Source organism: Pristiophorus japonicus, unplaced genomic scaffold (assembly GCF_044704955.1).
Source record: "Pristiophorus japonicus isolate sPriJap1 unplaced genomic scaffold, sPriJap1.hap1 HAP1_SCAFFOLD_257, whole genome shotgun sequence".
NCBI classification, from domain to species: domain Eukaryota; kingdom Metazoa; phylum Chordata; class Chondrichthyes; family Pristiophoridae; genus Pristiophorus; species Pristiophorus japonicus.
In genome coordinates this window covers 378502-395278 of record NW_027252307.1, presented here as the reverse complement: position 1 = coordinate 395278, position 16777 = coordinate 378502, and the positions used below count along the sequence as shown (strand labels likewise).

At 56.4% G+C, this 16777-nt stretch overlaps 1 protein-coding gene across 1 annotated transcript in view; it reads left to right on the top strand.

Moving 5' to 3' along the window:
* Positions 1-16777, top strand: part of LOC139247100 (collagen alpha-1(V) chain-like) — a 137879-nt gene that overhangs the window by 116053 nt on the left and 5049 nt on the right. The window contains exons 46-52 of the mRNA XM_070871510.1: positions 1478-1585; positions 2067-2120; positions 2923-2958; positions 9703-9756; positions 10487-10745; positions 11866-11978; positions 14065-14133. Coding sequence (XP_070727611.1) covers positions 1478-1585; positions 2067-2120; positions 2923-2958; positions 9703-9756; positions 10487-10745; positions 11866-11978; positions 14065-14133 — 693 coding nt within the window. The remainder of the gene's footprint in view (positions 1-1477; positions 1586-2066; positions 2121-2922; positions 2959-9702; positions 9757-10486; positions 10746-11865; positions 11979-14064; positions 14134-16777) is intronic.

The window sequence follows — 16777 nt, the reverse complement described above, 5'->3', positions numbered from 1 at the left end:
GGAATTCTTGGAGTCCATTCAACTCTTACACAAAGTAATTCCCACACCATAATTGCCCCACCACCACGGCTGCAGGGAAAATAACCACTCATTTATACCCCCTACTTTCTCCAACCTCCCCACCTCCTGCACTGCCGGCCCACTCCCCACCTCCTGTACTGACGGCCCACTCCCCACCTCCTGCACTGACGGCCCACTCCTCACCTCCTGTACTGACAGCCCACTCCCCACCTCCTGTACTGACAGCCCACTCCCCACCTCCTGTACTGACGGCCCACTCCCCACCTCCTGTACTGACGGCCCACTCCCCACCTCCTGTACTAATAGCCCACTCCCCACCTCCTGTACTAACAGCCCACCTCCCCACCTCCTGCACTGACGGCCCACTCCCCACCTCCTGTACTGACGGCCCACTCCCCACCTCCTGTACTGACGGCCCACTCCCCACCTCCTGTACTAACAGCCCACTCCCCACCTCCTGTACTGACGGCCCACTCCCCACCTCCTGCACTGACGGCCCACTCCCCACCTCCTGCACTGACAGCCCACTCCCCACCTCCTGTACTGACGGCCCACTCCCCACCTCCTGTACTGACGGCCCACTCCCCACCTCCTGCACTGACGGCCCACTCCCCACCTCCTGTACTGACGGCCCACTCCCCACCTCCTGCACTGACAGCCCACTCCCCACCTCCTGTACTGACAGCCCACTCCCCACCTCCTGCACTGACGGCCCACTCCCCACCTCCTGTACTGACGGCCCACTCCCCACCTCCTGTACTGACGGCCCACTCCCCACCTCCTGTACTGACGGCCCACTCCCCACCTCCTGTACTAACAGCCCACTCCCCTCCTCCTGTACTGACGGCCCACTCCCCTCCTCCTGTACTGACGGCCCACTCCCCACCTCCTGTACTGACGGCCCACTCCCCACCTCCTGTACTGACAGCCCACTCCCCACCTCCTGTACTGACAGCCCACTCCCCACCTCCTGTACTGACGGCCCACTCCCCACCTCCTGTACTAACAGCCCACTCCCCACCTCCTGTACTGACGGCCCACTCCCCACCTCCTGTACTAACAGCCCACTCCCCACCTCCTGTACTGACGGCCCACTCCCCACCTCCTGTACTGACGGCCCACTCCCCACCTCCTGTACTGACAGCCCACTCCCCACCTCCTGTACTAACAGCCCACTCCCCACCTCCTGTACTAACAGCCCACTCCCCACCTCCTGTACTGACGGCCCACTCCCCACCTCCTGTACTGACGGCCCACTCCCCACCTCCTGTACTGACGGCCCACTCCCCACCTCCTGTACTAACAGCCCACCTCCTGTACTAATTTCTCAATGGAGCAAGCTGAGCACTGCAAAGAGTTTGCAAGATTCATTGACACTCTTGAATGTAGCCATGTTGGAGCTGGGACGTCTGTGTATTGTTGTAACTGTGTGGTGACTGCATGTCTTGTGTTACAGGGTCATCCCGGTTTGATTGGTTTGATTGGGCCTCCGGGAGAACAGGGTGAGAAAGGTGATCGAGGTCAATCAGGTCCTCAGGGAACTGGAGGTCCAAAAGGAGATTCGGTAAGTGTTGAGTGGCCAAGTGTTCCTTGTCCATCACAAACTATTGACACCAGTCCCTCTCGGAGTAGGCCTCCGCCGAAGTACCTGCATCAATGGATTCATCCTAAAACATCTCCTTTCACTATAGCAACAGTTGAATGTTATTGATGTCAAACACATTGCTTTGTGTGATTTATTTTCGGGTAAGGACGGCAGGTTTCCTTCCCTGAGGGACATTGGTGAACCAGTTGGATTTTTACAACAACCCGACAGCTTCATGGTCACTTTACTGATCCCAAATTTTTATTCCCAGATTTTTTTTAATGGAATTCAAATTCCCAAGCTGCCGACTGTTGGAGTTGAACTCATATTCTCCGGATTATTGAGAGTTGAACGCATATTCTCTGGATTACTAATCGAGTAACAGAGCGACTACACCACTGTAGCCCGGGCAATTCTATTATATAGTCATTTACAATCCATGTTTGTGAATCTCTTCCAGGGTGTCCATGGTCAGTCTGGTCCCATCGGCCCTCCTGGCCCTCCTGGATTAACTGTAAGTATCGAACGGTCCAATGTACAGAAACTAATCCCCGAGCATTGATTGAACTATATTCTGACCTTATCGCATCTTTGCAAATCAGCTGGGTGATTTTTCCAACGTCGAGCTTTAAGGCAGGTTTGGGAATGTCGGGAGCTTTGTTTCAGGGGTGGAAACTCAACGGAAGGCATCATTTGGAAGGTTAGCACTGAAGAGGCACCACACCGGCTCGAGGCTGTCCCTGTGGGGGAGATCGCCATTCACGTCTTAGTTCCCAAACACAGCTTACAGCAATCTCTTCCATGTGTAATGCCGGGGAGCTCCAATCCAAACAGTTCCACATTCTCAGCATTGGCAGATGCACCAGCAAAGTTCCCTTTAGAATCTGGAAGCTGTATTTTATCCATTCTCCCCCCACCCCCCCCGCGCCCCACAGGGGGTAAAACCCGGGGACTGACTTTACCCCACTCACTTTTTACTGTGTTTAACGCAGTCTATCTCTGCCCCACCAAGCTCTCTTCAAAATGGTGAATATTACCTCACAGACCAGAGACCAACACAGCAATATCTATGTTTACAAGTAAATATTAACGTGAAACGCCTACAATTGATAAAACTATAGACAAATAAATGCACCGAGCACTGGGTCAATTGCCCTTTGTAGGAACAGCTGTTGGTTGAGTTTGAGTTTCAAATTAAATGAAGAAACTGTTTATGAACCAAGCCTCTCACCGGTCTCACTCCCCACTGATCACCTTACATTGTGTGAAGATCCATTAGCCAGTGAAGCGACTGACTCTTGCTTTCTTTTTGTTAGGGTCCACCGGGTCCTAAAGGGTCGAAAGGTTCCAGTGTAAGTATGTCTCTGGACAATGTTTGTGGATGTTGAGGTGTTGATTGCGGAACTCTCTGATACTGATACACAGGAAGCTTGTTCCAAATCAGCTTCATTAAGAACTTAAGAATTAGGAGCAGGAGTCGGCCATTTGGCCCTTCGAGCCATTCAGTGAGTTCTCAAGCCCACCTTCCCGCACTATCCCCATATCACTTAATTCCCTTAGTTCCCAAAAATTAATCGATCTCAGTCTTGAATATACAGCCCTCTGGGGTAGAGAATTCCAGAGATTCATCACCCTCTGAGTGAAGAGATTTCTCCTCATCTCAGTCCTAAATGACCGACCCCTTATCCTGAGACTGTGACCCCCTGGTTCTAGACTCCCCAGCCCGGGGGAAACATCCTCCCTGCATCTACCCTGTCAAGCCCTGTAAGAATTTTGTATGTTTCAATGAGATCACCTCTCATTCTTCTAAACTCTAGGGACTATAGGCCTAGTCTACGTAATTGCATTAAGACTGCGTTCTCTTCCATTAAACAAAATACATTTGCGAGCCCCCTTTCCTGGGTGTACAGAGTGTGAGGAGTGAGACTCCTCACTCGGCTGGCAAACTTTCAGGTAAGGAAGGGCAGGCCGGGAAACATTGAATGAAGGACAAGATAGCTGAGTGCCTTATGTCACGGAGCTAACGGGTGATGTTATTATACAAACCTGAACCAAATTCCACTCTCCATTATTTTAGAATAAATGGATGATGCCTTCTTTAAATAGCACAGTGTGGAGTTTCATTTGAGCATTCAGCATTTACACAATAACAAGAGATCCCAGGGAGAGAAGCGGGCTTGAGTTTCTTAGATCATGAGAGGGATTGGTGAGGCGTGTGGGGAGGGTGAGGAGGGTGAGGCGTGTGGGGAGGGTGGGGTGTGTGGGGAGGGTGAGGCGTGTGGGGAGGGTGAGGAGGGTGGGGTGTGTGGGGAGGGTGAGGAGGGTGAGGCGTGTGGGGAGGGTGAGGCGTGTGGGGAGGGTGAGGCGTGTGGGGAGGGTGGGGCGTGTGGGGAGGGTGAGGAGGGTGAGGCGTGTGGGGAGGGTGAGGCGTGTGGGGAGGGTGAGGCGTGTGAGGAGGGTGAGGCGTGTGGGGAGGGTGGGGCGTGTGGGGAGGGTGAGGAGGGTGAGGCGTGTGGGGAGGGTGAGGCGTGTGGGGAGGGTGAGGCGTGTGGGGAGGGTGAGGCGTGTGAGGAGGGTGAGGCGTGTGAGGAGGGTGAGGCGTGTGGGGAGGGTGAGGCGTGTGGGGAGGGTGAGGCGTGTGGGGAGGGTGAGGCGTGTGGGGAGGGTGAGGAGGGTGGGGTGTGTGGGGAGGGTGAGGAGGGTGAGGCGTGTGGGGAGGGTGAGGCGTGTGGGGAGGGTGAGGCGTGTGGGGAGGGTGAGGCGTGTGGGGAGGGTGGGGCGTGTGGGGAGGGTGAGGAGGGTGAGGCGTGTGGGGAGGGTGAGGCGTGTGGGGAGGGTGAGGCGTGTGGGGAGGGTGAGGCGTGTGAGGAGGGTGAGGCGTGTGGGGAGGGTGAGGCGTGTGAGGAGGGTGGGGAGGGTGAGGAGGGTGGGGAGGGTGAGGAGGGTGGGGAGGGTGAGGCGTGTGGGGAGGGTGGGATGTGTGGGGAGGGTGGGGAGGGTGGGGAGGGTGAGGAGGGTGAGGCGTGTGGGGAGGGTGAGGAGGGTGAGGAGGGTGAGGCGTGTGGGGAGGGTGGGGGAGGGTGAGACGTGTGGGGAGGGTGGGGAGGGTGAGGCGTGTGGGGAGGGTGGGGGAGGGTGGGGGAGGGTGAGGCGTGTGGGGAGGGTGAGGAGGGTGAGGCGTGTGGGGAGGGTGAGGAGGGTGAGGCGTGTGGGGAGGGTGGGGGAGGGTGAGGCGTGTGGGGAGGGTGGGGAGGGTGAGGCGTGTGGGGAGGGTGGGGTGTGTGAGGAGGGTGGGGAGGGTGAGGAGGGTGAGGAGGATGGGGAGGGTGAGGCGTGTGGGGCGTGTGAGGAGGGTGGGGAGGTTGAGGCGTGTGAGGAGGGTGAGGCGTGTGGGGAGGGTGAGGCGGGTGAGGCGTGTGGGGAGGGTGAGGCGTGTGGGGAGGGTGAGGCGTGTGGGGAGGGTGAGGCGTGTGGGGAGGGTGAGGAGGGTGAGGCGTGTGGGGAGGGTGAGGCGTGTGGGGAGGGTGAGGCGTGTGGGGCGTGTGGGGAGGGTGAGGAGGGTGAGGCGTGTGGGGAGGGTGAGGAGGGTGAGGCGTGTGGGGAGGGTGGGGGAGGGTGAGGCGTGTGGGGAGGGTGAGGAGGGTGAGGCGTGTGGGGAGGGTGAGGCGTGTGGGGAGGGTGAGGAGGGTGAGGCGTGTGGGGAGGGTGAGGAGGGTGAGGCGTGTGGGGAGGGTGAGGAGGGTGAGGCGTGTGGGGAGGGTGGGGGAGGGTGAGGCGTGTGGGGAGGGTGGGGGAGGGTGAGGCGTGTGGGGAGGGTGGGTGAGGCGTGTGGGGAGGGTGGGGAGGGTGAGGAGGGTGAGGCATGTGGGGAGGGTGAGGAGGGTGAGGCGTGTGGGGAGGGTGAGGAGGGTGAGGCGTGTGGGGAGGGTGAGGCGTGTGAGGAGGGTGAGGCGTGTGAGGCGGGTGAGGCGTGTGAGGCGGGTGAGGCGTGTGAGGCGGGTGAGGCGTGTGGGGAGGGTGAGGAGGGTGAGGCGTGTGGGGAGGGTGGGGCGTGTGGGGAGGGTGAGTAGGGTGGGGCGTGTGAGGAGGGTGGGGAGGGTGCGTAGGGTGAGGCGTGTGAGGAGGGTGAGGCGTGTGGGGAGGGTGAGGCGTGTGAGGAGGGTGGGGAGGGTGAGGAGGGTGAGGCGTGTGGGGAGGGTGAGGCGTGTGGGGAGGGTGAGGCGTGTGAGGAGGGTGGGGAGGGTGAGGAGGGTGTGGCGTGTGGGGAGGGTGGGGCGTGTGAGGAGGGTGGGGAGGGTGAGTAGGGTGAGGCGTGTGGGGAGGGTGAGGCGTGTGAGGAGGGTGGGGAGGGTGAGGAGGGTGAGGCGTGTGGGGAGTGTGAGGAGGGTGGGGAGGGTGAGGCGTGTGGGGAGTGTGAGGAGGGTGGGGAGGGTGAGGAGGGTGAGGCGTGTGGGGAGGGTTGGGAGGGTGAGGAGGGTGAGGCGTGTGGGGAGGGTGAGGCGTGTGGGGAGGGTGAGGCGTGTGAGGAGGGTGGGGAGGGTGAGGCGTGTGGGGAGGGTGGGGAGGGTGAGGCGTGTGGGGAGGGTGGGGAGGGTGAGGCGTGTGAGGAGGGTGGGGAGGGTGAGGCGTGTGGGGAGGGTGGGGAGGGTGAGGCGTGTGGGGAGGGTGGGGAGGGTGAGGAGGGTGAGGCGTGTGGGGAGGGTGAGGCGTGTGAGGAGGGTGGGGCGTGTGGGGAGGGTGGGGAGGGTGAGGAGGGTGGGGCGTGTGGGGAGGGTGGGGAGGGTGAGGCGTGTGGGGAGGGTGGGGAGGGTGAGGCGGGTGAGGCGTGTGGGGAGGGTGGGGAGGGTGAGGCGGGTGAGGCGTGTGGGGAGGCGTGTGGGGAGGGTGGGGAGGGTGAGACGGGTGAGGAGGGTGGGGAGGGTGAGGCGTGTGAGGAGGGTGGGGAGGGTGAGGCGTGTGGGGAGGTGGGGAGGGTGGGGAGGGTGAGGAGGGTGAGGCGTGTGAGGAGGGTGGGGAGGGTGAGGCGTGTGGGGAGGGTGAGGAGGGTGAGGCGTGTGGGGAGGGTGAGGAGGGTGAGGCGTGTGGGGAGGGTGAGGAGGGTGAGGCGTGTGGGGAGGGTGGGGGAGGGTGAGGCGTGTGGGGAGGGTGGGGGAGGGTGAGGCGTGTGGGGAGGGTGGGTGAGGCGTGTGGGGAGGGTGGGGAGGGTGAGGAGGGTGAGGCATGTGGGGAGGGTGAGGAGGGTGAGGCGTGTGGGGAGGGTGAGGAGGGTGAGGCGTGTGGGGAGGGTGAGGCGTGTGAGGCGGGTGAGGCGTGTGAGGCGGGTGAGGCGTGTGAGGCGGGTGAGGCGGGTGAGGCGTGTGGGGAGGGTGAGGAGGGTGAGGCGTGTGGGGAGGGTGGGGCGTGTGGGGAGGGTGAGTAGGGTGGGGCGTGTGAGGAGGGTGGGGAGGGTGCGTAGGGTGAGGCGTGTGAGGAGGGTGAGGCGTGTGGGGAGGGTGAGGCGTGTGAGGAGGGTGAGGAGGGTGAGGCGTGTGGGGAGGGTGAGGCGTGTGGGGAGGGTGAGGCGTGTGGGGAGGGTGAGGCGTGTGAGGAGGGTGGGGAGGGTGAGGAGGGTGTGGCGTGTGGGGAGGGTGGGGCGTGTGAGGAGGGTGGGGAGGGTGAGTAGGGTGAGGCGTGTGGGGAGGGTGAGGAGGGTGGGGAGGGTGAGGAGGGTGAGGCGTGTGGGGAGTGTGAGGAGGGTGGGGAGGGTGAGGCGTGTGGGGAGTGTGAGGAGGGTGGGGAGGGTGAGGAGGGTGAGGCGTGTGGGGAGGGTGGGGAGGGTGAGGAGGGTGAGGCGTGTGGGGAGGGTGAGGCGTGTGGGGAGGGTGAGGCGTGTGAGGAGGGTGGAGAGGGTGAGGCGTGTGGGGAGGGTGGGGAGGGTGAGGCGTGTGGGGAGGGTGGGGAGGGTGAGGCGTGTGAGGAGGGTGGGGAGGGTGAGGCGTGTGGGGAGGGTGAGGCGTGTGGGGAGGGTGGGGAGGGTGAGGAGGGTGAGGCGTGTGGGGAGGGTGAGGCGTGTGAGGAGGGTGGGGCGTGTGGGGAGGGTGGGGAGGGTGAGGAGGGTGGGGCGTGTGGGGAGGGTGGGGAGGGTGAGGCGTGTGGGGAGGGTGGGGAGGGTGAGGCGTGTGGGGAGGGTGGGGAGGGTGAGGCGGGTGAGGCGTGTGGGGAGGGTGGGGAGGGTGAGGCGGGTGAGGAGGGTGGGGAGGGTGAGGCGTGTGAGGAGGGTGGGGAGGGTGGGGAGGGTGAGGCGTGTGGGGAGGGTGGGGAGGGTGAGGAGGGTGGGGAGGGTGAGGCGTGTGGGGAGGGTGGGGAGGGTGAGGAGGGTGGGGAGGGTGAGGCGTGTGGGGAGGGTGGGGAGGGTGAGGCGGGTGAGGAGGGTGGGGAGGGTGAGGCGTGTGAGGAGGGTGGGGAGGGTGAGGCGTGTGGGGAGGTGGGGAGGGTGGGGAGGGTGAGGAGGGTGAGGCGTGTGAGGAGGGTGGGGAGGGTGAGGCGTGTGGGGAGGGTGAGGCGTGTGGGGAGGGTGGGGAGGGTGAGGCGTGTGGGGAGGGTGAGGAGGGTGGGGTGAGGATCCAAGCTGGACATAACTTGTGGAGACATATGTTCACGTTGTAGATGTTAGCTCCTGGCCCCCCCAGGAATGTGTGTCAAGTAATCGCGGGAACTGTGCCTGGATTTCCCGATCCCCATCGAGTTCACTTGTTCATAACATCCGCCCTTTGCAGTCGAGAACAAAGGCGACGGCCAAACAAGCTGATGTATTCAAGGAGGGAACGGGTGGATTTGTAGTCCTGCAGCGAGCTCTCAGTTATACATCGCCTTTCACATCCTCGGTGTCCAAAGCTACTCACAGCCTGTGAACTAGCAGTGACGTGTAATGTGGGAAACGCAGCAGCGAATGTGTGCACAGCAAGATCCCACAGGCAGCAATAAGATAATGGATTGATGGTGCTGTTTAAGGGATAGATGTTGGCCAGGAAACCGGGACAGGTCCCCAGCTCATTTTCAGATAGTGCCACGGGATCTTTTACATCAACTTGAACAAGCAGACAGGGTCTTAGTTTAACAGGGGGCCGGGTGGATTCACCAGAACCATACCAGATCTTCAAGGGTTAAATTACGAGGACAGGTGGCACAGACTGGGCTTGTGTGCCCTTGGGTTTAGAAGATTAAGGGGTGTTTAAAATAATTAAATGACCTCCTCCTGTTCCTGTGTAACAGGCTCGAGGGGCTGAATGGCCTCCTCCTGTTCCTGTGTAACAGGCTCGAGGGGTTGAATGGCCTCCTCCTGTTCCTGTGTAACAGGCTCGAGGGGCTGAATGGCCTCCTCCTGTTCCTGTGTAACAGGCTCGAGGGGCTGAATGGCCTCCTCCTGTTCCTGTGTAACAGGCTCGAGGGGCTGAATGGGCCTCCTCCTGTTCCTGTGTAACAGGCTCGAGGGGCTGAATGGCCTCCTCCTGTTCCTGTGTAACAGGCTCGAGGGGATGAATGGCCTCCTCCTGTTCCTGTGTAACAGGCTCGAGGGGCTGAATGGGCCACCTCCTGTTCCTGTATAACAGGCTCGAGGGGCTGAATGGCCTCCTCCTGTTCCTGTGTAACAGGCTCGAGGGGCTGAATGGCCTCCTCCTGTTCCTGTGTAACAGGCTCGAGGGGCTGAATGGGCCTCCTCCTGTTCCTGTGTAACAGGCTCGAGGGGATGAATGGCCTCCTCCTGTTCCTGTGTAACAGGCTCGAGGGGCTGAATGGGCCACCTCCTGTTCCTGTGTAACAGGCTCGAGGGGCTGAATGGCCTCCTCCTGTTCCTGTGTAACAGGCTCGAGGGGCTGAATGGGCCTCCTCCTGCTCCGATGATAATGAAGAGTGTCACATTGAGCTGAAGCTTTGACCAAGTATCTCCTGCAGGACAGTGTTGCTGTTCTCAACTGGTGAAAACCCTCAGACCGTGGCCTGACCCTGCAGAAGCAGCAGTGAGTTTGATGCATCACCAGCACCAGACACAGCCGATGCTGATTGGTGCTCCAGCTCCCAATGTTTATGATAACTGGTCTTTATTCATTCCTCCGCAGGGTCTAACTGGTTCCAAGGGTGAAACAGGAATACAAGGGCCCCCTGGCCCCCCTGTGAGTAGGCAATCTTTTCATTAAAACATGTATTAACTTTTGGTAGAATTCATTTGAACTCGAGCTTGGTCCCATAGCAATCGTATGTTCCACTGGAAAGGACACATAGCAGCACTCTGCATTGCCAGCTAAAGGCTGCAATGTTGTTTCCATATGTCATTAAAACTGTAACTAGAAGCAGAATGACTTGTGTCACTTTAGAATCGAATGAATTTTTCAAAGAGGCCGCTACTCTGGAAAGTCCGATTGGTGATATTAGCAGAAAACATTTCATATGATCTTGAGTCAAAGCACTCCCTCTGTACAGTGTGAGACACAACGCCCCCTCTGTACAGTGAGACACAGCAACCCCCTCTGTACAGTGTGTGTCACAGCGCCCCCTCTGTACAGTGTGTGACACAGCGCCCCCTCTGTACAGTGTGTGTCACAGCATCCGCTCTGTACAGTGTGTGTCACAGCACCCGCTCTGTACAGTGTGTGTCACAGCATCTGCTCTGTACAGTGTGTGTTCCAGTGTGTCCTCCTCACTGGACCTCAGTCCTTACCTGGTTTTCTCAATATATTAGAGAAACGTGCAGTTGCATCTGTCCAACAGGCAGTTGTTATGAGAAATGCAGAAGACACAATGTTGAATTTAGCCCATGGAGTCATGCTATAAGACAATAAATTATATTTTTGGACCGCTTCAAATTCTGTTTATTAAATGTCAATTATTTTCTTTGCTCTGAAGGGTCCCACTGGTGATGTCATTCAGCCCTTCCCGTTCCAGTCTTCAAAGAGAGCGAAACGTTCCATCGATGCCAGCCTGCTTTTAGAAGAAGGGAATCCGGATAATTACCTGGACTATGCAGATGGCATGGAGGAGATCTTTGGGTCTCTGAACTCACTGAAACTGGAGATTGAGCAGATGAAACATCCAATGGGCACACAGAACAACCCAGCCAGGACCTGCAAGGACCTGTATCTCTGCCACCCTGACTTTCCCGATGGTAGGCTCCAAATTACTGCCCACCTCAAGCTTCACCACACAATGGGTCAACGTCACGTCAGGAAGTGGGAGGTGGAATTGAGATATAGATCAGCCATAATCTAATCGAATGGTGGAACAGACTCAAGGGCCTGAATGGTCTCTTCTTGTTCCTATGTTCCATGAACCACACGATCATATCCAATTTTCAGGGGTGCAACATTGGATTCAAGGAGTCCAAGTGGAGGGAATGTTGATGATGTGCTGGTGTCCGAGGTGTCACCAGCACACCTTGTGTCCATGTCTCACCCTCGAGGTGGAAGTGACCTCCAGCATCAATGCTGCACCCATCTTTCTCCAAACAGCACTCCGACTTTACACCCTCTCTATGGTGTGAGATTGGAATGTTAACCCATCCTTTGGACCCCTGGGTGTCGCACTGTCATAGACTCCAGATAAGATCATCTGTGATAATATCAAGCATTGGTGTAATGCACCGTTGTGTCACGTGTCCAAAACACGAATCACTTAATTGGGTTTATGTCTGTTTGACTGAATGAGAGGGTCATCGGCAAGAGTAGTCTTGGGAAGTGTCGGTGAGAAAATTAGCTGGGCCGGAGGGCAGGGCATCGGTGCCGGGCACAGGGTCCATTATTGCGTCATTGAAGAAAGCTTGGTGAAGGGTCACGGCCAATACCCAGTTGTAGAGAATGGAAGAGAAGACAAGGCAAGATAATTGGAGAAGTAATTGAGTTTTCATGTCCTGCAGACTGTAGGAAGAGCAGAGGACTGAGGGCGATTGGGAGATCGATAGTTTCGAAGACCTGGGGTAACAATGAGTTAGAGTAGGAGACAATGTGATAAAGATGTAGGGAGGAGGAGTGTGTGGGATGGGGGACTGGCCCAGAGAGGAGCCTCCAGACAGGCTAACCAGGGTGATTGCGATCACGGGTAAACTGTGATGGACAGAGTGGATTCAGAGGTCATTAGGCAACAATGACGAGGATGAGACAACCATGGGCCGGGGTAGTGAGGCGGACACAAGGTGTACCTTCCCACATTACTGCACGGTTGTGACTAGTCCCTCACAGCAGAGTGATGAGTCCTTCCAACCTGCGTATTCCTCATTTGTCTTCTCACAGGTGAATACTGGATTGATCCAAACCAAGGCTGTTCCAGGGACTCCTTCAAGGTCCTCTGCAATTTCACATCTGGAGGAGAAACGTGCATCTTCCCAGACAAGAAATCGGAAGGAGTAAGTCTGCCTCAGGTCTCTCCTCAGCTTACAAGCAACATTACTGTGGTCCAAACACATTTAATCCACGGCGGAGGAAATCTCAGTGTGATTCACGGGTAGATCCATCCCACCTGGATGTGTCACTGATACAAACCGCCCTGATTTTCAATTCCATTAAAATCAATAGAAAGGAATATCGGGCGTTTTTTCTGGTGATCAGACGAGCTGTAATGCACGTTTGACCCCTGGGCGCCCAATTCATAAATCTACCCCTCACAGGAAAGCTAGCTTTGGGAATTACCCCGGGATGCACAGCACAGGCGGCGTTCCCGCTAATTGTCCCTCAAAGTTACAATGGCTAATCACCAGAAGGTCGGGAGAAAATTCCCAGCACAGATCTGAGCACAGAGTGAGTTTATAGAAGGTCACTAATACTGAGCACACCCCACAGTACCCGAACACCCACAGACCCCGAACACCCACAGTCCCCGAACACCCACAGTCCCCGAACACCCACAGTCCCCGAACACCCACAGTGCCCGAACACCCACAGTGCCCGAACACCCACAGTCCCCGAACACCCACAGTGCCCGAACACCCACAGTGCCTGTGGTACTCCAGTGAGAGTCAGTGTGCGTGGGACCCATACTCCAGTGAGAGTCAGAGTGTGTGGGACCCGTACCCCAGTGAGGGTCAGTATCCTCAAGGAAATAATAAGAACATAAGAAATAGGAGCAGGAGTCGGCCATTTGGCCCCTCGAGCCTGCTCCGCCATTCAATAAGATCATGGCTGATCCGATCATGGTCTCGGCTCCACTTCCCCGCCCGCTCCCCATAATCCCTTATTCCCTTATCGCTCAAAAATCTGTCTATCTCCGCCTTAAATATATTCAATGACCCAGCCTCCACAGCTCTCTGGGGCAGAGAATTCCACAGATTTACAACCCTCTGAGAGAAGAAATTCCTCCTCATCTCAGTTTTAAATTGTTGCCCCTTATTCTGAGACTATATCCCCTAGTTTTAGTTTCCCCTATGAGTGAAAATATCCTCTCTGCATCCACCTTGTCGAGTCCCCTTATTATCTTATAAGTTTCAATAAGATCACCTCTCATTCTTCTGAACTCCAATGAGGCCCAAACTACTCAACCTATCTTCATAAGTCAACCCCCTCATCTCCAGAATCAACCGAGTGAACCTTCTCTGAACAGCCTCCAATACAAGTATATCCTTCCTTAAATACGGAGACCAAAACTGTACGCAGTACTCCAGGTGTGGCCTCACCAATACCCTGTACAGTTGTAGCAGGACTTCTCTGCTTTTATACTCTATCCCCCCGGCAATAAAGGCCAATATTCCATTTGCCTTCCTGATCACTTGCTGTACCTGCATACTAACTTTTTGTGTTTCATGTACAAGGACCCCCAGGTCCCTCTGTACTGCAACACTTTGCAATTTTTCTCCATTTAAATTATAATTTGCTTTTCCATTATTTCCAAAGTGGTTAACCTCACATTCTTCCACATGAAACTCCATCTGCCAAATTTTTGCCCACTGACTTAGCCTGTCTCTATCCCTTTGCAGACTTTTTGCTTTCCTCACAATTTGCTTTCCCGCCCATCTTTGAATCATCAGCAAACTTGGCTCCATTACACTCGGTCCCTTCTTCAAAGTCATTAATATAGATTGTAAATAGATGAGGACCCAGCACCGATCCCTGCGGCACCCCACTAGTTACTGATTGCAAACCCGAGAATCAACAATTTATCCCGATTCTATGTTTTCTGTTAGTTAGCCAATCCTCTATCCATGCTAATATATTACCCACATTCCCGTGAATTTTTAACTTGTACAGTAACCTTTTATGTGGCACCTTATCGAATGCCTTCTGGAAATCCAAATACACCACATCCACTGGTTCCCCCTTATCCACCCTGCTCGTTACATCCTCAAGGAACTCCAGCAATGTGGTGGGAAAAAGAAGGGACCTCTGTTTAAGACTCTCCAGCGAGTTTTGAGATTCTTGTGCTCACCAAGATTACTAGGACTGTTAGTTTCCACATTAACTTATTTTGCTTTTTTCCTTTGCCCTCCTGTTTCACATCAGGCAAGAGTCACTTCTTGGCCCAAGGAAATACCAGGCTCCTGGTTCAGTGAATTCAAGCGTGGTAAACTGGTAAGCGGGCTCTGCTTACCTTTCTGCTCTGTAACCAGTCTCGTATTTTTCAGAGCAAAATGGCTCGTTGGCCGAAAGAGCAGCCTGGCGCTTGGTACAGTCAGTACAAGCGAGGCACCCTGGTAAGTGGCTACACTGCCCTTCATCTCATTCCATGGCTGGCACTCGCTAGTGCTTTCACAGCTCACAGCTCCATCCTGTCTCACTCGCTTTCCTCTACGCAGTCACAATCACTGAGTTACTCAGACAAGCATAGGATTGTTGTACCCATCGGACCACACAAACAGCGCCCAGCGGAATCCGTGGAACCCGTACCCCAGTGAGTCAGTGTGTGTGGGACCTGTACCCCAGTGAGAGTCAGTGTGTGTGGGACCTGTACCCCAGTGAGAGTCAGTGTGTGTGGGACTGTACCCCAGTGAGTCAGTGTGTGTGGGACCTGTACCCCAGTGAGAGTCAGTGTGTGTGGGACTGTACCCCAGTGAGTCAGTGTGTGTGGGACCTGTACCCCAGTGAGAGTCAGTGTGTGTGGGACCCATACCCCAGTGAGAATCAGTGTGTGAGGGACTGTACCCCAATGAGAGTCAGTGTGTGTGGGACCCAGACCCCAGTGAGAGTCAGTGTGTGTGGGACCCATACCCCAGTGAGAGTCAGTGTGTGTGGGATCCGTACCCCAGTGAGAGTCAGTGTGTGTGGGACCTGTACCCCAGTGAGAGTCAGTGTGTGTGGGACCCGTACCCCAGTGAGAATCAGTGTGTGTGGGACCCATACCCCAGTGAGAATCAGTGTGTGTGGGACCCATACCCCAGTGAGCGTCAGTGTGTGTGGGCGCTGTTACGTGGTGACGACCTCCGGGAGACAAATTGGGGTGGGAGAAGATTCCTTTTTACAATATCGGCCATTGATTGTTATTAACGAGCACGTTGGGTGCCGGCGGTTAAGATGTTAAAGTCCCTCGGTCCCCCGTTTGTTGGGCAGTGGGTGGGTGGGCTTGGCATGGGTTGACGAATATCTGAGGAGCTCAGTCAGCGGCCTTGATCTTCCTGCCCCCCACTCACAGTCTCTGACCTCCTGTTTCTGGCCTGATCTTACTCTGCTCTCAAGCCTCTGGAACTTCATCCTGTGACCTTCTGCTTCACTCGCTGTCTTGCGAGCATCGGACACCTGTCGGATCATTGGTGGGGGGCTGGGTGAGGAGGAGGAATTCCTCGGGTCCGCTCCCGCTCCCCCGGGAGTGCGACGAAAGCCCCTTCAAACCGCGCTCTCGGTGAAGTTGCGCCAGAAGAGTGTGAGAGGCTCCGAGGAGTTTCCCCGCCCGTCGAGTTTCGAGGGAACCCCATCACATCCAGGAATGAAGTCATTCCCCCAGCTCACACGTATCTTCAATCTTCAGACTCAAGGGTACAGCTTGCCTCGCCCCACTGGTGATAGCAGACGGGTCAACAACCAGGGGGCATAGATTTGAAGTAATTGGTAGGAGGCAGAAACCCTCATCACATTTAAAAAATACTTGGATGTGCACCTGAAGTGCTGTAACCTACCGGGCTAGGGACCCAGAGCTAGAAAGTGGGATTACGCTGGATAGCGTTTTGTCGGCCGGCGCGGACACGATGGGCCGAATGGCCTCCTTCCGTGCTGTAAGTGTCTCTGATTCTATTTAATGCTCCATCTGCAGTGGTGCTAAGTCCTACAGACATCCCGAGCTCCGGCCACAATCCAGGCAGCGATGACCCATCTCAGACACACCACAGCAGATGTGCTGCAATTCACCCCATTGCCCTGACACCCAGCTGGAAAATGCTCTCCATGGTTAGACCTGGAGTATTGTGTCCACTTCAGGGAGGATGTCAGGGCCTTGGAGAGGGTGCGGAGGGGATTGACCAGAATGGTTCCAGGGAGGACGGACTTCAGTGACGGGGAGAGACTGGAGAAGCTGGGGTTGTTCTCCTTGGAGAAGAGAAGGTTAAGGGGAGATTTAATGGAGGTGTTCAGGATTATGAGGGGTTTCAACAGAGTAAGTCGGGAGAAACTGTTCCCCGGGGCAGGAGGGTCAGTAACCAGAGGGACACAGATTGACGATAATTGGGAAAAGAACCAGAGGGGGAGATGGGGAGAATGTGTTTACGCAGCGAGTTGTTGTGATCAGGAACGCGCTGCCTGACAGGGCGGTGGGAGCAGATTCAATAGTAACTTTCAAACTGGGAATTGGATAAATACTGAAAGGGGGAAATGTGCCGGGCTGTGGGGACAGAGCGGGGAGTGGGACTGATGGGATCGCTCTGTCACAGAGCCGGCACAGGCTTGGTGGCACCTCTGCGCTGGCAAATAGTCCCATCGACCAAGAGAGCTCAGAGGGAATTTTGGTAGGAGGGGTAAGGAGGTCACATGCTTTTTAGAAAATAAGAATCTAAATGGACACATGATGGAGAAAGGAACCGAGGGATATGGTGACGGAGTGAGATGAGGAGGGGAGGGAGGAGACTGGTGAGGAGCATAAACCCCGGCACGGAGCAGTGGAGCCGAGTGGCCGGTTTCTGTGCCGTGTAATTCTGTGAAATCAGCTCTTAGCAGGCACCACGGGCTATTCTTCATGTTGGCAGTTAGTCAAAAGATTGTCCATGGGGCAATCGGTGAGGATCTCGTAGCT